Here is a 24,171-nt window from a genome sequence, read left to right on the forward strand (position 1 = left end):
GAATGATGAGAATCTATCATGGTAGGAAGGCACAGCAGCGAGTGTGGAAAGAACAGGAATTTAAATGCCTAAATCTCCAATATAAACATAAAACAGAGAAAGAAGAGGAAGGGTCTGAGACTATAAATACTCAAATTCAGCCCTAGGGATATATTTCTTCCAGCAAGCCTACACCACTTAAACCTCCCCAAAGAGCACCACCAATAGGAGACCAAGTGTTCAGATATTTCTTGATGCCCTAGGAAAAGCAATCCTCATTCAATGGTAACATATAACCAGCCCATCTCACACCTGACCTAAAATCATGAGGAACATTACAATTTGATCTCCAGAAGGCTATTGGTGTTACCCAGCAGATTTGCAATGATCTGAGCACTCAGCACTTTGGTAGTCTTGAATATAACACCCTGCACACTCTGGCCTGACTCTCCCTGTCCTCCATGCATTCCCAAATTTTGTTCTTCTGCCTTCAATTATCAGTCTCTCGCTTCTGGGAGGAGGTCATACATTCATTAAGTTTTTTCATGGTTTCCAGACTCTCGATGTCACCCACCTCCACCTAATACCCCAGCATTACCACAACCAGGTACCCTGGAATATCAGGTACCCTAGAGCATTGACATCTGGTCATCTTATACCCACAGATCCTGAATATAAAGCGATCACATTGCTGACTAGCCAGACTCAGGTTGGGTAACCTAAAGTAACAGTTGATGGAGAAGGAGGTAGAAGACGCAGTAGAGCTTATGTTGTTTAGGGATAAAGATCAGAAAGCTAGAACTTAAGTTTGGAACAACAAAATTAATTTAAATCAAAAATGTTCAAATATTTTAAACATTCATGGTCTATATTTCTTATTATTTTCCTATTATCATTTATACCATGTTCATAATTATTTAAGTCTTAATATAGTTCAATACAATCAATCAGATAGATTTCTAAGAATTTTTTCTTAATTCTTAGGAGCAAGAATGTGTCCCAAGAACCCCTCGTCATTTTGACTAGAGCTAGTTATTTATCCAATTTCTATAATTATCTTTTCTATTAATCAATTAGTCTGCTAATTTCTAGGTTCATTTTATAGATGTTATAAATCAGTTCCTTTAAAAAAAAGTTGAGTACATTTCTCCAGTTTCCTAAAGGCTTTTAGAATGTTTCCTCTTTAAATATTGTCAAATCTCTGATGTCATTATGAAGTTCTACTTTTCTTGGGGCCCTTTGGGCCATCCTTTGAATATTATTCTCTTCTGTCAGCACACAATAATGTGATAATAGCCACTAGGTACATCAGGGACATACACCTGAATCTAAACCAACTTTCCTCTTACTTCTTTATTCCAAGACAGCTCCTGTAGAGCCCTGAGCCTACCAAGCCTCTCTCAGCCATCTCAACCATTCACGATATGGTTTGCTAGGCAGCCATGAGCAAGTCAACTTTCTGTAGTGTAAATAAAGAAGTAGGTGCCAAGGAGGTGTTCATCACAGCTGGCAGTGCAGTCATCTTGTACATTCTAAAGAGCAAATCAAAATGTAAAAGACTCATCTCCCTGCAGGTAAGATTGACCATTGCCAGGGGCCAAAACTTTGAAGTCAGATCAAGTTCTATCCTTCTAGGCTAAACCTCAGCATTGACAGTGGTGGGCTACTCTGAAAGGCACCAAGAGAACATCAAGAGGCAAAGAACACCATGAAGAGAATTTACCAACCATAATTACTACAATCTTTGCTTGCCCTAAATAGCCACCAATTTCCCTGTGCCCTAAATAGCCACCAATCTCCCTCTCTTTACTGTTAATGAAGCAAAGGAGCACAAAAGTATTTCTAATTTGGAGGAGCCAAGGGAGTCTGCATGGGCCATTAGCAGCAGAGAGCTTCATTACTAGGGGAAGAAGTCTCTCCCTGAACTTCGCATGGCTTTATGTGCAAGAAATCAGGAGGCAACCAGTCAATTTTAAATGTTAACCCTTACATTCCCATGGGCAACAATTCCTGTACACAATCAGAGACACAAAAGGACTCTGAGGCTCCCAGGCTGCATTTTCTTTCTTCATGAACGTGTCCTGCCTAATAGCATGTTTTGTTAAAGGACTGAATGCTATACAGTGAAATACGGTTATGTCTACCCCATTCATGTCTAATTTCTTCCATATCTCCCTCACCACTTCCCCCTCTACTACACGTGGTTTTTTTTTCTTTTTTACTGTGGTTATTGACTCATTCAGCTCAGTCATTTGTGTCCATATGTGCATAGCTATAGAACCATCCTCTACAGCATGAGAATTTTACCAGCAGCAACATCTTCCAAACAGAGCTATTCCTTTGAAATATTTTATCTATTTATTTTATATGTATAGATATTTCCTTGTATGTATGCATAGGTACAACATCAGTGTCTTGCCCTTGGAGGCAGAAAGAAGGCATTGAAGCTTGGGGATTAGAGTAACTAATAATTGTGAGTTGCCATATGTATGCTGAGGATTGAATCCAGGTCCTCTGGAAGCCAGTGCTCTTAATCACTGAGACATCTCTCTAGCCCCAGGAGTGATTCTTTTTAATTAAGTGATATGATTCATTAGAATACTAATGTATTTATTGATAAAACTTCCAAACAAGCATAACAATTTATCATCCTAGTTGCTTAACAGTAATGTAATTCAGTGGCCATATACTGTATAGAACTGTTGGATGTACAGTGCCCACAAAGGATTTGCTAGGCCATCAAACAATACTAGTGGGAACATGCACTAATTCCTTCATTGTGTTTAGCATTAGTTTGGATTTTCTGAGGGTCCATATCTCTACATATTAAGAAAAACACTGCACTGAACTCTAAATATGATCAAATCTGAACAACTGAGAAATAAAACCTCCAACGTAATGTATTTCCTAAGCCAGATATCTAATAGCTCGTCACAAGTGTGGCCACAAGCAACTCCTAGATATTTACACTTGCTGCTGCATGCACAATTTTTATTGCACAAAACAGGGCAAAATCAAAATTTTGAACAGCACCAACAAACCTTGGTGGCATGCCTTTCCGTGAGCATCCTTCAAAGTTGTTCTCAACTAAGAACATCCCCCTACATGAGCCTACCTGCCAACCTCTCACCATCCACTATACACTGACATTTTACACAATTAGTTGTTTTTCCATTGTCTATGTTTGTGATAAAGGGAGAAAGGGAGGGAGAGAAAAAACAAGAAAGTGCCTCAAAAATATTGAAGTAGTCTGCCTTCTGAGAAAGGCTACAATAAACATAAAGAAAGGGAAGAGTACAACATAAGTCTTCCACAAACTTTCAAGAACTCTCACATCTTCATAGTCCATGGTTGTAGAGAATCAGGACATTTTCTATAATCAGCCTTGTGTTTCTGGAGAGTACAGCCCACTAACTGTCTTCCGTGAATTTAAAAGACATCTTTCTTTCTTTGTGTAGACTTAGCAAAGGTAAAAACTTACTGTAGAGGAACCTGTGTGATGACTCCATAGTTCCTCAAAGGTACCATGTACTTTTTGCAATTGATTGAACTCTTATCATGTTAAGATGCTACTTGTCACTTATTCCATTTTTATCTGTGTAAAATAATGCTCCTTCATCCACCATGCTACTTGGGTGTTACTGTATACACCGTGTTCTCTCTTGTCCATACCTTATGAATCTAGTTATAAAGCCTTCTTCAAAAAGAATGCATCCTTAGAATGATGCAATTAGGAGCTAGGCAGCCATCTAGCAAGGTTATTGAAAAATAATTGTGCCTGTACAAAGTAGGAGGCTAGGCTAAGACCTGTGTTCTCTCTTATGTCTAGACACCTGGTACTGGGCTTAGCTAACTGGCAAACAGCAGCTCACTGGCCTTTTTCCAAATTCCAAGTTCAGCATCTTCAAATAAACCAAATGCAGCTCTGTTCATCATTTAATTATGCAAATGCTACAAATCAAGCGTTTTTTTTTTTATTCTAGAATGTTAGTTGATAAACATTTCACCAAATTCAATGATTGTATAGTATTATTATTGGTGTGCCTCGGTTTGGGGTTCATTGTGATTGTTAAATGATGTCCTGTTCCACTTGTGCAACCTCTGCTGCCAAGAGAGGATAGTAAATCTTAAAATCAACCTGTCTCACAGGGTGTTTCGTTAGAGGACTGAATGATACCATTAGTGATGCTATGCCTATTTATCCCTAGGAAGGAGAGTTAGGTGATTATTAGACGAAAAGCTAGGCCAAAATTTCCATTTGAACTCTTCTTAACTTTTGCATTCATGGAGGCAGGGGGTGCCTCATACTTTGAACACTAACACATTAAGAGCAGTTGCATAGGTAAAAACTGAACGCAAGCACGACAGGAGAGGGTATTAAGCAAGATCTAAGAACCAAGGTGATCAACAAGAACATTAACCTTTCCTTTCCCGGAAGGAGGAAGCGAGAATCAAAGGACACAGTGAATCAAAGATTGGGTTACAAGTGACTCAGATTCTGTGCCCTCCAGGGGATTTTACTGGATTAGCATAATACCATGTGATTATTGGAAATCATTTCCCTTTCTTCAGATATTTGATTGTTACATTGGAAGCATGGCTAATTGCTTTACTACGTGCATTCTCTCATAAGCATGAAAACCTATATCACTCTTTTCCATTATAGCATGCCTACGTGTAGTTTTCCGAGTAACAGGCGCCACATAGACTTTTTTGAGGTGGAGCTCACTGAGCACTTGTTGTATGTCTGTCAATGACCTTGGGAAACAAATCCCATTATGCTAATTTTACCAAGGTGAGAAATGAAGTGAGAACAGGTTAAGAGACTTGAAAGAAACACACATGGGAACCTGAGAAGCTGGGATTCTCAGCTGCTTCTGCATCCTTCAGTTTCTCAAGGCTAATCTTGAGTTCAGGCATCTGTCCTCACCACACTTGATGTGCAACCTACAAAGCTCGGGAAGTTCAGGTGACCAGCCTACAATTTTCAAACGCTTCTCCACCCCCAGCCGTTCACTAAATAGAATGCAAAATCAGTGTCCGATGTGTTGATGTCTAAACAAGCTGAAGATTGTTGAAGACATTAAATTGCTTGAGGCCAACAAATGAAAACAAATGTGTTTCCCATTGACAATTGTGAGGGTTAAATTCTTTTCCCTTCCCTCCTAGCATTCTCCCCTCCCACAATAAAGTCTCTACACGACCAGAGAGAGAAAGCATTTGCAGGGGTTGCCAACAGATTGGGTGGTGGGGGTGGGGTGCAATGAAGAAAAGAATTAGCTGTTAAAATATATACTCTAATTAACTGATAGCCCCAGGATAACAAAGCACTATAAGACACCATGAAAGGGCACTAAGGGCTATATGATTTTTAAAATTTTGGAGATAAGGACTAAAGATAGCATTTTACTCCCTCGATCTTCTGAAGAAAAAGTGAACATCATGGAGACCTCATAAGCACGGACATAAACCATGAAAAATAATAGCATGAGAAGAACATTTGGAGGTGACAAGATTTTTTTTTTAATTTATATAAAACTAATTTAAGTCAATGTGTGTTCAATGTTGTATTAGCACCAAAATATATACAACAAGCAAAACTATTTGGTTACCCTCCTTAACATCTGCAAAATAAGGCAGCTTATAAAACTGCGCAGGAATTATGAGTATTGATCAGAGGAAGTCTAAAGAGAGAGCACACAGCAGGGATAACAGAATTCACAAGATGCTAGGGGAAACTCATCAGAGAAAATCACCTCCATGCTGAGCTCATGGAAGCTGAACCTTATGAAAAGAAACAGGCAAAGAGGTAAACATGGGACAGAGAGCTGGGGAAATAGGGTGGTGCCAAGGCCTTATTCAGGTAGTAGACATAAAGAGATGGAGTGATTTTGCCTCAGAAAGCACCTGGAAGCACATTTTAAGTGAGGCAAAGAAAGTTAAGACCAGGTCTATGCAGATTAGCGCATCACCAAGTGGCAAGCAATGAACAGTCTGTTAGCACACAACTAAAAGATGAATAAAGCTGGACTAGAGCGGGCAATAGCCAAAGGAAAAGACACAACATGGATCTCTCTTAGAAACTAACCACTATAAGCAGGTCAGACTTAAAATCCCAGGTATACAGAAGGTAGGGGGATTGCTGAGACTTTGAGGCCAACCTGGGCTACATAATGAGTTCTAGGCCAGAGAAAGCTAAAGAATGAGACTCTCAACAAGAAGAAATGGGAAGAGGGAGAGGAGAGAAGGCAAGTGTAATAAAATGGAGAGGAGAGGACAGGACAGGAAAGGAGGGGAGTGGAGGGGAGAAGAGGAGAGGAGAATGGAAATGAGAGGAGGCCATGTTTACATCAATATAATATAATTTTCATAATATAAGTTTTGAAAATTGGGTGTTTGTAACTGTGTGTAACTGATTATTTCTGGGTGCTCGCTTCTATCCCGTTACTCTATGTGTGTTTGTGCTAATACTTGTTCATATCACTAGCGTAATTTGAAATCATGTGTTGATTTCTCCATTTTTCCTCAGTCTGCTTAAGATTGTTTTGACTTTTCAAATGTGTGTGTGTGTGTGTTTCTCTATGAATTACAGTATCTTTTTCTAGTTCCATAAAACAATATCTTTGAAATTTATGGAGGTTATGTTGAGTCTGTAAGTATAGGAGACATTTTCCTCTTCTTTGTTGTCTTTTGTCACTGTCAGTGTTTCCACTGCAGAGATCTTTCACTTTTTTGCTTAGATATATTCCTAGGTATTTTTACAGCTCTTGCAAATGGGATTTTTTTTATTTCTTCCTTAGAAAGTTTGCTATCGTATATCCAGTACTGAAAGTTTTATCAGGTCTATGAGTTCTCTCCCAGAGTACATAGGGATGTTTCAGAATAGACTCAAGCCATTTGCTAACAGGGATACTTTTAGGATTGCTTTATTTCCTGTTTGTGTAACTTTTATTGGTTCTCTTGTCCAATTTCTCTAGCTAAGACGTTCACCATTATTTTGAAAAAGATTATCTCATTTATTAGTTCAGAAAATTTGTTTTCTGCATATTTACTATAATGTTGATTACAAGTCTGTCATGTGTATTATGTTGAAATATGCTCCTATTTCTAAATATTTCAAAGTTTTTGTCATGAAAAGGTAGTGAACTCTGCCACAGGATTTTTCTGCATGGATTTTAATGATAATGTAAATTCTTTCCTTACTTCTGCAACAGATAGTTGTGCTCAACCTGGTTATTCAAAGGTAGGAAAATGAAACTAGATCCACACAGCTGGTCCAACACAAACACACCCAAAACATTCAAAATGAGTTACATGAAATTTAGAAGATTTTGCACAACAACAACAACAAATTGAGAACAGAAGAGAAAAGGGAAGAAAAAATCAGCGAAGCAACAATACAACCTGTAATTGGGGAAAAAAGCTTGCTAACTATAGTACAGACAAGGCATTAATATTTAGAACATGCAAAGAATTTTTTAAATACCAGAAAAAGAAAAGAAAACAAATTATTTCATAAATAAGTATAACAACTAAATAAAACTGTATTTTTTCTGGAAAAAAAATACTAATGGCTAATAAAAAATTGATACATGTTCAACATCCTCGGTCACTAGGCGAATGCCTAAAGTTAAAACTACCTCGAGATTCCATCTTACAGTAATCAGAAAGACTATTATCAAGGTAGCAAATAAGAGCAAGAGCAGGTGATTTGTGAAGAAAACCCTTCACTCACTCCTGTGGGAACATTAAGTTGGTATGGCCTCTATGGAAACCAGTGTAGAGGCTCCTCTCAAAAGCAAAACTATAACTACCATATGATCTACTTAAGCCACTCCTCGGTAGAGACCTAAAGGATTCTGAGTCACCATTCCAGAGACACTTGCATGTCCATGCTCATGGATATAGTAGTCACATTTGCTAAGAAACTACATCAACCTTGATGCCCATTGAATGGTGAATGAGTAAATAAAATGTAGATCATGCAATGGTATTTCATTCAACAGTCAGAAAAAAATAAAATCATGGTATTCTCAGGAAAATGGATGGAACAAGGAATTATTTTGTTAAATGAAGTAAGACTGACTTAGAACAAGACCCATAAGATTTGTCACACACACGAAATCTAATTTTAAACCTATGTGTGCATTTGCATGGTATGTGCCCACAAGTTCTTATCTCATATGCACAATGGAAATTAAAACTCTGTGTGTGTGTGTGTGTGTGTGTGTGTGTTTATGCTTGTGTGTTTGTATCTGTCTTTTATGAAACTAGCAAGAGAACGATGAAGTCAAAGATTAAACTCCTAAAATGGGTGAGAGAAAAAAGGAAGGCAATGACATGTGGCCAGAAAACCAAGGAGGTGGGTGGTGGTTTGATAATGGTCCCCCATAAAAGCATGTACTTTAATGCTTGGTCCACAATTAGTGGAATGATTTTGGAAGGATTACAAGCTGTGGTCTTGCTGGAGGAGTTGCATGACTGGGACTGTGCTTTGAGGTTTCAAAACCACAGGCCTTGCTGAGTAGATGTCTCTGCCACATGCTTATGGTATGGATCAAGGTGTAAGTTCTCAGCTACAGATCTGACATCATGTCTGCTTGCCTGCTGCCAGGCTTCCTGTCATCGTGGCCACAGACCCCTGAAACTGACCACCCTCTGAAACTGTAAGTCACAAATAAATTCTCTCTTCTGTAAGTTGCCTTGCTCATGGTGTCTTATCACAGCAACAACACACTAAGATGGGGCGACTACTTGAAGTGAAGAAGGGGATCGACACCAGGGTGAGCTTGTGTCAGAATAATCCATTCTATTGTGCACAATGTAAAAACACTTTTTAAATGGGAGGATAAGAAATAAAGAGGTAGGAAAAAACGAACAAGGAAGGGAGGGGAGAAAGTAAGAGAGAGGGGGAGAGGGAGGCAGAGGAAGAGGGAGAAAAGGAACCTGGTAGTCAACTAATGGGACAAAATAGGTTTTTTAAAATAAGATAACAAGTGTTTGGTTAAGACCAGCATTTGCCTTGGTGCAGTCTTAAGCACCCATGGAGAAGCAGGTCTGTGGAGTAAAGACATTAGTCCACATGGTCACACTGAGTTTGAAATGGATGTAAAACACACAAGTGGAATTACTGAGAGCTGCTTAGTAGAGATAAAAGCAACCCACAAATACCAGTCACAGATCTTTCTCATTTGAAATTTTGTAGTAGACACTTTCATTTAAAAAGTGAAAAGGAGCACTGAAAGTAATTCCGATCATAGAGTATCCCAATATACCCTAAATTGCACGTCAGCTTCACCAGCAACTGCAAGCTGTTGAAGCTTGTCACATTATCTTTTCATAACATCCTAGAAATATGCTGTATAATTTATCTTTAGAGTACATCTCAATTTATAGTAGCCATATTTCATATGTTCAGTAACCACGTGTGCCTAGTGACAAACATATCAGCTAATGAAGATTGAAATGCGGTAGAGCAGTTGAATATGAAGAAACATTGGGGAATTATCACTGAATGTGAAAAAAACTCAGATGGCTTGGGAAGCACATGTTTTTTTTGAAGGAAAAGGGAGGTTTGCAGATTCACCAAAGACATCAGCATTTAAGGGACAGAGAACGAAGTTGGATGAATTCAAGAAAACAGTGTTTTCCAGACACGACACGGTAGATGCACATATGAACTCACAGCAACTATGATAGCATGAATAAGATCTGTGTAAGTTCAAGACAGACATGATGCCATCATGGAAGAGAGAAAGTAGACATCAGTCCCACCACTAGCTTAGGAGCTATTGGCAATTGATTAATGCAAGGGAAAGCCAGATTTCTTCAAGGGAGTGACACCTAACACATCAATCACATGCTAGGAAAGGCTCCATCCCCAGGAGTAGAAGGTTAGCACAAACTGAACTCAATAGGGGGCAAGGAAGATTTTGAGGAAGTTGGGAGAAGGGGGTGAAAGTGACCAAAATAAACTGTTTAAAATTCTCAATAAAAAACCTTAAAAAGAAGGTCTAAATTAATAAAAATGTTTAAAAGAGCTAAACGCATACATGCACACACACACACACACAAACCCACCCTATTAACAACATTATACTTAGTCTATGTAATTATACATAAAAGCAGAGGAAATCACTAATTTAAATCTGGAGATTGGAATAAAAGAGGGATATAGGAGTCAAGATGGCTCTGTTGGTAAACATGCCGGCCACCAAGTGCAAAATATCTAAGTCCAATTCTAGGAACTTACATGGAAGGACCTTCTCCTCTGACTTTCATAATGTGCTATGGCATGCACACATGTCCACCTCCACACACAATAAATAAATACGGATGTAATTAAAAACTTTTAAAAGAAAACTCGCACAACTCTGTGGGCCCTTTCATCACTAGGGGAAGTGTTACTGACATAATAGTCTAAGACATGGTCCTGTATTGACATCATCACCCTGGGTTCCTGGGAAACTGTTGCTAGAAGCAGGAGCTTGGGAATAAACACTTCCCATAACACCAATGGCACAGGAAGCACCATAAAGATGAAGCATGCTGTCACTTAGCAAACGATAAATATGACTCTGCCTTGTACAAGATGGCCATTTGTTCTTCACCTGGACACTGAGTATTATGACCAATTTTAAATATTTACTTGCTTCTGTCAACCAAACTGTTGGTGTTGAGTCACAGAGTCTGGGAAAGTTCTAGCACAGATGTGGGCTCCAGTCAGTGCAAGTAAGACAGTGAGCGACAGGATTCTAAGATCGCTCACATCAAACAAAGAACTTAGGGACAGCGTGTGAAAAGGAGATAGAGATGGGGTCTAACAAAAGAAATCACACTAAGTATTGGATGTTAGCAAACGGGAGGATAGTGAAGCTTTGTTTGTGCAGCTATATAGAGCCTTGCTCTCTGCCCTTTGGGGACTGCTTGCTGAGAGAAGGGGGAAACAGTTGAAAGTAAAGAAGGCAGCTCTTGCCCCAGGGTAAATAGCACAACAAATTAATCCTTTCTCCATGAAACACAACAAACTTTGTATCTAAGCTGAATTCAAATTGCTCATTAGCACTGACATGTTCCTAATGAGGTTCTAATGCTCTGGGACAAAGATCAAGCCACTGAGCACAAAGAGGGAGGGGTGAAAGCCTGGAGTGCAGAATTAGAAGGACCTAGGAGCAGGGCTGCCCAAAGGCTCCTTTGCATCACCTAGGCTTTCTGCAGTCAGGGTGTCCAAGGTCTGGGGTCCGGACTGAAGGTCTGCATTTCACTGAAGAGTTTCCCATTGCTGCCGTGTGTGAGCCCATAGACTGCTTTGAACTGCCTGGCTTCACAGTTCATATAATCCAACAGGCTTCTTCTAGGAAGGGCACAAGGGCCATAACACCACCAGGAGCATGCTGAAGCTTCCCTAGGACTGATTTGTGACAACTGAGCATTTGTGCCTAGACCTGTGAGTTCACTTGAAATTTTAAAATAGAAGTCTGGGTAAAAAAGCAATGAATCTTCTTGGATGTTGTGGTACTAAAGAGGTTTCCAGGGCATGGGGATTTATATTTTAAAACTGGGGAGGAGGTGATCAAACAAGATGACTATTTCACCCTACCATGAGTCTTTGGGGCGTGTTTGAAAATAACAGACTAGGATGAACGTGACCTGTTCCTGCAGCAAAGGGCTGCACAGTCCCTGAGAGCTCCAAGAACAGATGCTGGGACAAGCGTGATGATTGTCAGAGCCTTCTTCACAATGCCTACTACCACTACACACACACACACACACACACACACACACACACACACACACGAGATCACCTCAGCAAACCTGAAAGAAAGCCATTTTAGAAGGAGTTTGACAGATTCCTACAGATGAAATCATACATGTACATGATGTCCCTTCCCTGTTCACTACGCAAACCTCTTATTATCATGGAGGGGGAAAAACATCTAAGAATGAAAGCACTAACTTTCATAGATTCCCCAAACATGCCATGAAGTCAGGTTTTGATGAAAGCATGATGATGATGGTGATAACGAATATCAGGCTACATCCCTGAGAATGAAGAAAGCAACTTATTCTCAGCACAAGAAAATTTGAAATGAAAACATCCCCCTCTATTACTCTTATTTTACTCGGTGGGATTTGGAGCCCTTTCACAGTAGGGAAAATAATGAATACTTTGGAAAGCAGAGAGAGAAAATATTTGGACTATTCAAAGATAACTCTATTTTTAAGCCTTCCAAAAGGAAATGAGAAGATGGACTTTTCTAAGCACTCAGTATACAGCTAGCACAACCCTGGACTCTGCGACTCTCCCCCCTCTAGAGAACACCAGTTCAAGGAAGTTGCCAGTGTGGTCTGACCAAATTACTTGGCTTAATATTCATGGAGTTGGGACACTTAAAGGGAGGAAATAAGTGTGGCTAAATATATACAATGCATTTGAAATAGGTAAAAGGGAGAGCCCCAGACACTCCGCAATCATTACCTGGAAATTAAAGAGAGCAGAAGCAATCCTATTATGCATTATAAACAGCCCAGCTGCTGACTTAATGGTAGTTTGAGTAGCATAACCAAGGAGTCCTTGCTCCAGTATTAATAGGAAAGGTATTGTACGAATCCAATAGTTCATGAAATTAACAAGGAAAATGAACTAGACTGAAGCAACCTGGCACGTAAGAGGAGGCACCCGCAATTGCTCCCCTGAAGCACACAGAGCACTTAAAGAGAGCTTGGGGAAAGTGCATGTATATAAATGAGGATGGCATTATTGGAATTTTTTAAATAGCACTTTTCATTTAAATAAATTTCAAATATTTTGTTGGTCGTGAGTCTTTTAAAGAAGAAGCTGTTGACTCAAAATGTCAATAAGCGGTCATGGGCTATAACATCTGACCTAAAGGTATTGACAGCGGCTATCTGAGTCAGCCTAAAACGGTCAGAAATTCATGATTTCACGGCGGTCAACATTAGTCCCACTACACTTTTAAAGAAATAAAAACTTCAACTCATCAGAAAACAATTTCCCTTCAATAAGCTTAAGCCTGACTGAGTGGTATGTACACGCCCATTGACAAGCTAAGAAGTATAGTTAGTGCTACTTACAAGCCAATAGACATACGATGGAGGACAACACTTTCCCCACAGATGCTCCCAGGGACAATATGACTGAAGCTTGCATTGACCAAGCATGTATTGGAGAGGGTCTCCATAGAAGGAAGAATGTGACTTCCATTTTTCCCAGACAGGGACCCATCCAAGTCTTCCAGAACTGCTGCATGAGGAAATGGAAATCCTACTAAATTTGGAGAGTTTTCAAACTTTAATTCCCTGGTCTTCACAGTAAATCCACCTACAAAATACAAGACAAAATGTTACACGTGACATGAATCTGTTATTACAGAACTAAATTCACAAGGTTTCTATCAATACTTTATCTAGAATGTTCTATAATTGCATAATTCATTCAGTCATCCATGAAAGAAAAAAAAGAACACAAATATTTCCTTGTGTCAGGATACATGTGCTAGAGATGTTGGGAGCCAAGAAGTGCATGGCCAGTCACTATTCAGTTTATTCTGTAGGACAGTTATTTTGTTCTAGAGGTTATTTTACTCTCCAAGAGACAATTGACATTCTTTTGAGTTATTGTCTGTCACAACTGTCACATTAGTGGTGCTACTGGCAACTGGGGAGAATGGGAAAGGGATGCTGTTAAATTCCCTACAATGAGTAGAATTTTTAGATAATAAAAGAATAACCCCAGATATCAATCGTATATCTGGAGGGAGGGCTCTTCTATTAAGAAATAGAAACAACAAACATTAGTTCTCTGAAGACCAAAGGTGTTACACTCTAATCTCTCAATCTTTTGGCTTCCATTCCTCTACCATAGCCTAACCTCCTCAATGATAACCTCAAACTGTTTATACCTTATTTTTCTTATTATACTCGCTTTCAAAACCAACATTCTATTAACCATTGTATAAATGGTCTTAGGAACATATTTTGTAAGTACTAGTTCAGGCCATACCTCCCAGCACATTCTCTCATGTCACCACCATTGCCAGTCCATCTACCCGGGAACATGTTTATACCATACATCCTTATCACTGAAGGAGAAAAGCACACAACGCTCAAGACATACATTACATACTGTTGTGTTATGCACATTATAAACTACAGAAAAAAAACAAATGAGAACAAAATGCTCACAGATGTAACATTTTCGCTCTGCTTATCAGTAGATTACAAGCAGTGAAGCAAGCCATGTGTGAAAGACTTCCATATTCTGTAATGCATAATACTTACGAACACCCCTCACCTCTATAATTTTCTTATGTTGGACATGTGTTTCATTTCCGAAGGAAAGACTAATGTACAAAATCTCTACGATTCTGTCTATGTTGTTTGTTGTACCTAGAAATCATGCTTTCTTGTTGGCAGTTTTCTATTTAACCTTTGTTGCCCAGGAGAGTCATTTTTCCAGGGTACGCCCATCCCTAGTCCTTCACTGACTGTGTTCAACTCACCAAGACTACTCTCATCACCCTTTGGAAATTATATTCTCAGACATTCATTTTTGAACAAGTATGTCTTTTTCTTGATTGGACCCTCTAGATTCTTACATAGATCCCGTAACAGGCAATTTTTAAATAAATGAAAAGTTTATTCACCCAACATCACCCAGTGACAAGAGCTTCTTTTTTCGGTGTCTGATGAATGATCTGAAATCATCAGGGAACTTGAGAACTGTGAGCTGAAGGGCCCTTTAATATACCTATGATGATCTCACAATCTTAAACTAAAATTCCCCAATCTTTGACTCTGCCTACACAGGAGTAAAATAGTAAAGTGGAGACTTGCTGATTATTCATTTAATTAAAAAAACAAACAATTATCTAAATTGGTGATTCAAACCACAAGAGCATATTTACTTGAATTACTTGCTTTGGCTGTTTACAATGATCAGATCAACTAAATTGTTCTTTGCCTCTTTTCACCTTGGCCCATGAGTCCTCCAAGGAGCTATTTCTCACCACTCTGTGTAGCAGTTGACAAGTTAGCAAGCGCTGCCCTTGTTTCTTTGTACACATCACAGCCCAAGTTGCTGAAAACTTTATGTACCCTGGTTCCAGATCTTTCGCCAGTGGTGTGTGTGTGAGCCTGCTCAAGTCCATGTGCCCATCACCCACCAAATGTCATTTATTCATCTCACCAACAAAAGTTCTCACTAGGCAACAGTCTCTCTTCCATATACCAGTTTAAAAACAGGCACTAGCCAAGAGAGATGTCTCCATTTCATGAAGCTCTGAGTCCAGATGAGACATGACAGAATGTCGTGGTCACTGAGATATGCAGAGGACAAGAACAACAGATGCCATGGGGGGACACCTAGTCTCCTGGATTCCCTTGAGGAACTTAATAGTTTGTGTTGATGTAATCTTGCAACTGCAATATTGACTCATCAAAGCCTCTGCCACTGTTTGTCGGACTCACCTGATGCTGGTCTTATTTACCATCTGTCCTGTCTGCTCCAACTTACCCTGTCCTTGGGAACAGCCAGAACAGGTTCTGATGGCCACACAGTTCATATCAAAATTAACGAAAGTTGTATTAGAAACCGTCAGTTCCCATCTTTTGGGCGTTTTAATCCCAGCTGACATACATAGACTTCCCTGCGAATTTTTTAAAAACAGAAAGATAAACAGAGAAACAAAGTAAGACTTCCAGTCATATGAAATGTAGGTATAATCACAAGTAAAAAATAATTAAAACAGGAAAACTTCAAGTTACATAGTGAAATTATTGAAACAGCAAAACACTTGCTACTAATAGTTATGAAATAACATATCTAGAAAACAGAAACTGTATACCTCAAAAACAAAAATACAGAAATTCCAATCAAGGAAAAAAGTAAAACATGTCTCTAAAGTGCAAGGGGTGCATGGTAAGTAGCCACTTTTGAAAATGTCTAACAGGTAAAATAGGGAAGTAGAAATAAAATACAATATATGAAGTAGAACTTCAGATTTTTTTTAAAAAAAGTATCAGTTTCAAGTAGCTATGAAAATAGGGAACTACTATAGCTCACGTATTGATCAGGGAACATGAAACGGAGTAGCTAGAAGGGAAGCCAGCTTCCCATCATGCCTTATATGGAACAGCCATTCCATTGAGAAGGAACAGTCATACAAGAATCATTCATAAATGCTTATACCAAACTGTTTATTATCACAAAATCTGGAAAACAATTCAAATGGTTTTAAACAAATGAATGAATAAAAGAACTATGTTTCATTGGTGCTGTAATATAAAATTCATAAGCAATAAGGAATAAAATACTAGTAAAAATAACAAGTTGAATGAATACCTGAAAACATTTGGCAATAAAAGCAACCAATCCCAAAATGTTGCATGCCATATGATCTCACTTATGTAATTATTGAGCAAGACCCCCTTCCCAACAGAGAGCATATTAGTGGTGGCTCAGCCTTAGTCGTCAGCAGAGGATGTGGTTAGAGAGATGAAGCCCGGGGCAGCAGAGGTTGAGACAACTCTTCTGTATATTTGATTATGGTAGTTGTGGTGACACAAATTCATACATGTGTTGAAACGTAGAAAAATACATCAAAAAGGTTAGCTTCTTCACAGATAATTCAGAAAAAAAATCTTTTTTAAATATCTAAAGTGATACAACTCTTTCTAGATTTTCCCACAAAAACTTTTTCAGCAAATCCATTCACCTAAGCTATTGGCTCTGAATTTTTTCCATTGTTAACAGTAGTTGCACAATTGAGAGCCATTTCTTTTTCAAAAATCTCCAAGAGGAAAAAACGGCAACCAATATTAACAAACAAGGGAAAGAAATAAAATCTTGGTGTAAGTAAAGTTAGTATACAAGCCCAAGGAAAATGAAAACACTGTCATTAATATGATTCTATTCCTAATGAATTAAGTGTTGAAAACATCACAATTGTACAAAGAGACAGTAGTACTACTGAAAGGGGTGAGAAGCAAGCAAAAGTTCTCCAGTCCTCCAGACAGAAGTGGCTGTCCACTGGTGCCTGGGTGTAATCACACTGCCTGCACCAGGTGAATTATCAACCCATCCTGGTCATGGACCATATAGGAATAGAAGGCCCAGCTGGGGAGATGTATTCAGGATCAGGGATGAAGGAATTTTAATGACATCATGAAAAGATAAGACAATGGGAATGCAGGGAAGTTGAAAGCAATAAGAAACATGGGGTGTGGTGGCTAAAGAGGATGGGCAATGGGGAGGGCAGTGGACAAGACAGATGAGTAAGAACAACGTGCGCTGATGTATCTACAAAGATATTATGACGAAATGCTGCTTTGTACTTTAGCTTAAACAATGAATGTACAAAGGAAACTGCCTGGTGGGGAAAATGTCTGAAAGGACAGTCAAAGTGGGTGATCTGTTACCAGACGTCAGACCACTGCAGAGGACAGGGAAGCATACACACTGGGAAGGCCCTGTTACCAGACGCCAGACCACTGCTAAGGACGGGGACACACACATGCTGGAAGGCCCTGGAGCTCCGAATAAGAGGGCCAGCTTTTGAAAGGCAGCCACTTCTTTGCTGAACGACTCAGAGGAAAAGCACTTTAAACCTGAGTTTTCCTCACAGAAGGAGCGAGATGAATTACGGGAGCTCAGAGTATAAGTTTTAAAACTCCAAGAGTCTATACAGATTTTTTCAAATGAGGAAAACAAGGTAGAAAATGGTTAGAAACTGTCAAATACCAACAATTCCTGTTGGAAATTCAATACACGGAATTTGATCATGAGAAAATCTTTGGTACAGTCAGAAAATGGAATAATACACAGTGACTGGAGTAAATTACTACAGCACAAGAGGACAGACACAGCTCATGGACATATTATTGTGCCAAAGAAACCCAGGAACAATAATGTGCTCTGTGACTGTGCTATATCAAATAATGAGAAGAAAAAAATCAATTCATATCACCAGGAGTCTGAATCATGGTTCCACTTTAGCTGAGGATACTTGTGTTTAAATCTGGGGGAAAGGGAGGCTACTACAAGGGAAATGGGTAGTGTTTCTTATCAGGGCGTTATATGGTGGATTTGCTTTATTAAGAAAAATACGCTGTGATCATTATTATTATATACAGACGTGTGTGTGTGTGTGTGTGTGTATGCACGCACATGCATACATGCACAAATAGCTGAGTACAATCTGCTGAATCTCTCTTTTGCTGGCTGTGTGTGTTTGGTTTCAGGACTGACCACTATATATTGGATAACCAATAAGGGGGCTCATCCGTGGAAGAGGCTAATTCTCCCTTCTCCAGGAATTGTTAGTAGCCGGTGTCCATTCAGAGAAAAGCGACTATCAGTTTGAGAGCTGGAGGGGAAATGGGAGGGACTGGAGGGAGAAAAGGAAAGGGGAAGCTGATGTAATTCTACTTTAATTAAAACTTTACATACAAAATACATTGTGTGCCTTTCTCTGTAAATATTTTCGTACAAAATTTACTTTCAAAGGTAGAGCCAATAGAAAGTAAAAGAAGCAGAGGATAAAAGGATAGGTAAAGAAAGAAGGTAAACAAAGCCCCATCCCTAGCTGAGAAGCTTCTGACCACTGACGATTGCTGGAAAGGGGAGAGAGTCTCCTTCAGGGGTGTAGCCCCTGAGAAGCTACCCATGTTCCAGTAGATGTTCCTATGTCCTTCACTTGCAGGTATCACTAAGAGGACTCAATGGATTATCTTTTAGAAAGATTATTGAAGATGAGAGTGAATAGTGCAGCAGATAAAGGAGAAGATGGAGTGGAAGGAATGGAGGAGTGGACTTGATCATACCGTGTTATAAGCATGAACGAAGATCGTGAGCATTAAGAAAAGAAGAAAAAGATTGAAGTTAAAAAATTGAAGTCTGGAATTGCTGAGGTATAGTTTAACATCGTTAATGTAATTACAACACCATCACAACCAGCAGGCATGTTAAAAATTTAATCCCAATAGCTAGCATGTCAAAACATAATGAGTATGTGAGAAATGAGAAAAATATCCTTGAAAAGATGCAACCCAGGACAATGCAAATCAAGTTAGAAAAAAAATGGGGGAAATGAAAACAAAAATAATGATTAAAACTGAGAGCACAAAACAAGACAGTAGAAAATGCAAATACGTGGGAGACATCAGCACGGATGGTAATTGAAACCATGAGAGAAAATGAGATTTCTCCCAGCGGGAGCGAGCATATTGAGAAAAGAGGGGCCCTGCGACAGAATTTAGAGAAACGAAAAAGATGAAAGGTCTAAACTGGGGTAGACAAATCCCCAATGAAAATGAGAAATAACCCCTCAAGAAAATGGGCAAAGAACGAAGCAGCTCCACCAACACCTGCTGAATATTTTAATTCACGTTTTATGAACATTTTCAAATGAATGAAGAAGTTGAAAGTATGGAGAATTTTATGATTAACAATGATCGAAATTCAACTATTTACACTATGCCATCTTATTCTTATCACCTACCTTTTCTGGTAACTCACATGGAATATATTTACATACATACATTATACCACACTTATATACATAAATGTGTATCATTTAAACACATGTCTGATATAACTATAATACCATTATCCCATCTAAAACTGTCTGGCCACTTTAAACAAATACCAAATTATTTCCAATAGCAACAAAAAGACAGCCAGCCCGCAGATACTCAGAAACATAAGGAGACCAAAACTTAAATCCAAACCAGGCTGTTTCTATAAATTAAAGGGGATGACGATTAAATAGGATCTAGCATCAAAAACTGCCTAACCAAACTAAAGTGTAGCATGCTGATATCTAACCTTTATTTCCGGAATAATTAAAGTATTCTATGCACATGAAGATACAGGTGAGAATACCAACACAGACACAAATATGTTTACCCCCTCTACTCACAAAAAACCATAACTAGTGTCTGTTGGAGGATATGGTTACCTTATAATTGAGTGCTATCAATCAAATGTGAGTGAGAAGGTCAAATTCTCTGAAATCCTTCATTCTACAAAGCCAGGCAAGCTTGGAAGACAGAGGTGAAAATCTTTCTCTGCAGTCAGTTTAACAGTCTCCTTATATTTAATGAAAAATAAAAAGGTGTCTACCAATAACATAACTCCAAAATTAACTTTAAAATTCATTAATTAATGACTGTCATTTCTCTTGTTGTGTAAATCACGGGGTTCCTTAGACCCTTCAATACTTGTGTGCATGTTTACTTGATTGTGTATATTTAAGAATTACAGGATCATAGTGTCCAGGTAGAGAGTAAAATAGTTATTGTAATGAGGACAATGAACATATCTGTCATCCCACACATTTGTTTATTTTTGACAAGAGCAGCTAAGGTTTATCTCTTTAACAGAAATTGCTAATATAGCCCAATCGGACTAACTGTAATCTTCACAGTACATTGGACACAGTGCATTTATTTGAGATTGCAGACCTAAAATGGTTTACAGTAGCAGCATCGGGTAAATGAAATTAAGCAAAGAATCTTCTATATAAGACACTCCCCTAGGACAAGATTTTCATAGAGAACACTTCAGAGGAAATGGCATACCTATTAATAAATGTTTCCCACTGCAGCGCTTTCCTTATATAATCAATAGTATTTGATCACACGCGGGAGAACAGCAAGGCTGCCCTATCTAGCATTCGGCATGAATATGGAGTTACCGTTTGCAAAGACAATGGATCTCTCCATTCTGTCTTATTTGCTAATTCAGTATAAACAATATCATCATTTAAGTAACAGTAAGATATAAAATTAAATGGTTTTATTGTTTGGGTGACTCACTATTATCTAGAAACCTCTAGATCAGACTTGTTCAGGCGAGTTTTTATCAGTAATCTATTGGCCTGCATTTGCTAAGAGTCTCAAAGGCCATCAGCTGCCTTTTTAGTGAATAACCTCAGGGGTGTGTGATTGTATTTTATTATCTCATAATTTGGCCATAATTTACATCTTATCTTATGGTACTCTTCCACTAATTGTGATGTCTAGTTAATAGTAATTAAGAGACTAAAACATTAATTCACCAGGACAGTTACTCAGGTTGATGGGCATCTTGCTTTAGCATGTTCTCGGAAGTCATGACTGGACTTAGGGTCCATTGACCTTGCAACATCCCTTCTGGAAATGACACAGGCTAGAGAGATGAGCCATCTCTAAATCAGCAACTCTCTCAGGAAAAGGAAAAACTGCAAGAATACAGATAGTTCAAAAGAGTTAACTTCAAAGTTGAAATCTGAATATAGGAAAGTGTAATAATAAAATAATTTGAATAATTTTTTCACATCTTAATTTATCATATATCTATGAGTAATCTATGTAAGCACAAGAGCCAATTACTATCTGAATTTCTACCAATACATTTGGGAACAAACCGAAGTGAAATGATGGCCATGGATCCCCGGAACTTTGCTAGCCATCTTCTTGCTGCAAGCTCTCAACAGTGTGTTGGTCCATTGTTCTCAGGTTGGGAGGATCTACAATCACCTAGGAGATGTGGCTCTGGGCATGTCTGGTAGAGATTGGTTAGATTAGGTCACCTGAGCTGGAAAGCCCACCCTGAATGGGGGATAGCATCCCCCAGGACTGCAAAATAAAAGATAAGCTAGCGGGGGACAAGCGTTTGTTCATCACACCCTGTTTCCCGACGTGAACGTGACATAAGCAGTTGTCTTGTGCGCCTGTCTCAGTGACTTCCATCCTGATAACCACACCCTCCAAGTGTTGGCTAAAACAGACCTATTTAGGCATTTTCACAGTCCCAAGAAAAGTAAGTAATATAAATGTTCATTGCTGATATCCACGTGACTCTTTTAGAAATGAGCACAAAGGAAATTACTGATGGGCTGGAGCCTAAGAGGACCTGAGAGTACTCTGGAACTTCCTTAAGAGGAAATGGTCCTATTAATCTGGGAAGCAGCTTTTGACTACACTGGGATTGCCGTCTCTTGAATATGAAGTGTCCATCACAGGCTTGATATCTGATACTGGTTCTATTGTGAGAGGCATCATTTACAGAGGCTGTGGAACCATGGGAAGGTGGAGAGGGCAAAAGTCAGTCAATGGGGGAAGAACACTGATTGTTATACCCAACCCCTGATTCCTATCATATGCTCTGCTTTTTTTATCTGCTGCGATGTTATTCCTTACATCTATTAGAATTTCCAGCCTCCATTCCTTCACTACCATGAAGGACTCAAGTCCACGCAACTCTGGGGTGAAATAAATCTTCCTCCGTTGGTTCTGTCATGTGTTTAGGTCACTGCAATGTAGAAAGAACTCACGTGCTTCCTTGGACTATGCAATGCGGGACAAGCCATCTGTAATCTGATTTTTATAATAAAGAAATCAGTATCTTTTGAAGGACGGGGTAGTCACATCTAAAATCTTATCACACGCATTCCTTTGTCTCAGTAGCCAATACTGGAGGCACTTTCCAGGGAGCCCATTGGGCATGCTGGCCAGTAAATCAGGCAGACAATCTTCATTCATTGAGGAAGGTGGGGCTTCTGTATTTCTGTTGCTTTCATTGGTTAATTAATAAAGAGACTGTTTGGCCTGATAGGTCAGAACATAGGTAGGCGGAGAAGACAGAACAGAATACTGGGAGAAAGAAGCAGAGTGAGGCAGAGGCAGAGAGCCGCTGCCATGAAGGTGCCAGGTCAGACATGCTGAGTCTTTCTGGGTAAGCCACGAGCTCGTGGTGACATACAGATTATTAGAAATGGGTTGAAGTCAAGATGTGACAGTTAGCCAATAAGAGGTACAGATAATGGGCCAGGCAGTGTTTAAAAGAATACAGTTTCCGTGTAATTATTTCGGGGTAAGCTAGCCAGGATCCGGGTGGGAACACAGCCCGCCCGTTCCTTATTACTACAATTCTTCCTCTTGTCTTCCAATTCAAATTCCCCAGTCTCATCCTCCGTCCAGTAGCTCACCATCTTCCAAGTCCCATCTTCCTTCTCTTCTTCCCATTTCCTTGATTGAGTGGGGCATCCTTTTCTGTCCCATTCTCATTCCTTTTGGTCACTTCCCAATACCTAGAAAACATTCCATCTGGGACCCCCAACTCCCCAATGTCCAGACATGGTACAGACTCAGAAGCCACCCAAACAGCCACCACACTCTCCTAAGTTCCAGAGAGGCAAACAGACAGCTCACCCAACAAAACCTTATCACATAATAACAATTTGTATAAACCTGGATAGCCTCATCAATATTCTCTGGGGTGGCAGGTTAAATGGAGAAATGATCCTATTAACAAAAATGTGACGACGAAGCGTAGAACACCACAGCATAGGGATAGTGTGGCTTTGGGCTGGTCACAATCTTTGACAGGTTCTGGAAAACTAAACTAAGACAACATTGGGAGGAAGTTCTCGTTTGCTTTGGTTTTTGAGATAAACTTTCATTTTGTACATCAGCCTTGCTTGGAACTTGTATCAAATCCCCTGCCTCAGCCTCCAAATTGCTTGGACCACAGGTGTGAGCCATGACACTCAACTCAAATTATTGGGTTTAGTATTGAATCACATACATCAAAAGACTTACCTTTAACTCAAATAAGAATTCTTCAGACTGTTAGTAACTTCTGGTTTGTATAGACTCGACAGTCCATCTCTAAGTATTCACATCATATTATGAATAACATCACTATTACAAATAAAATGCTTCTTTTTACCTTTTTTTCACTAAAAATTCTAATTACGCATTAGGTCATCAGGGAGCCCAGTCTACATGATTCAGTCTTGATGGACAACCCACAACAGCCTCAGCAAGGCACCCACCTTGTGTGAGAAATGACCAAGTAAAAAGCTGTCCATAACCACAGTGTCCTCATCGCTTTCCAAGATGTCGATTCCGCAGTCTCTGCATGCATAAACCTGGAAGTTCTTCAGGTGCAGATTGCTGCTTCTGAAAATCTATAAAATAACAGCCTAAGTTATGCCAAAGGTGTAAGGATTGTTTTTTTTTTCTCAGACTTCCTAAGATCTCTTTAATTATTGATTAAGTATAAATAAGTAAATAAGCACACTGGCATATTTAAGCAGGTTTTGCCTACCAAGATCAGTACAGACATCTCAAAGTCACTAACAAGTCCCCCTGGAAATTACAGTTTTCCTCTAACCGGTAATACAT

At 39.2% G+C, this 24,171-nt stretch overlaps 1 protein-coding gene across 2 annotated transcripts in view; it reads right to left on the reverse strand.

Annotated features, from left to right (window-relative positions):
• Positions 1–24,171, reverse strand: part of Pkhd1 (PKHD1 ciliary IPT domain containing fibrocystin/polyductin) — a 456,733-nt gene that overhangs the window by 199,461 nt on the left and 233,101 nt on the right. For both annotated transcript variants that reach the window (XM_087898011.1, XM_087898010.1), the window contains exons 46-48: positions 23,820–23,954; positions 15,515–15,647; positions 13,075–13,321 (exon numbers count right to left, since the gene is read on the reverse strand). In XM_087898011.1, the coding sequence (XP_087754137.1) occupies positions 13,075–13,321; positions 15,515–15,647; positions 23,820–23,954 (515 nt within the window). The remainder of the gene's footprint in view (positions 1–13,074; positions 13,322–15,514; positions 15,648–23,819; positions 23,955–24,171) is intronic.

The sequence above is a fragment of the Myodes glareolus genome, chromosome 18 (assembly GCF_982192425.1).
Source record: "Myodes glareolus chromosome 18, mMyoGla1.1, whole genome shotgun sequence".
In the NCBI taxonomy this organism is placed as follows: domain Eukaryota; kingdom Metazoa; phylum Chordata; class Mammalia; order Rodentia; family Cricetidae; genus Myodes; species Myodes glareolus.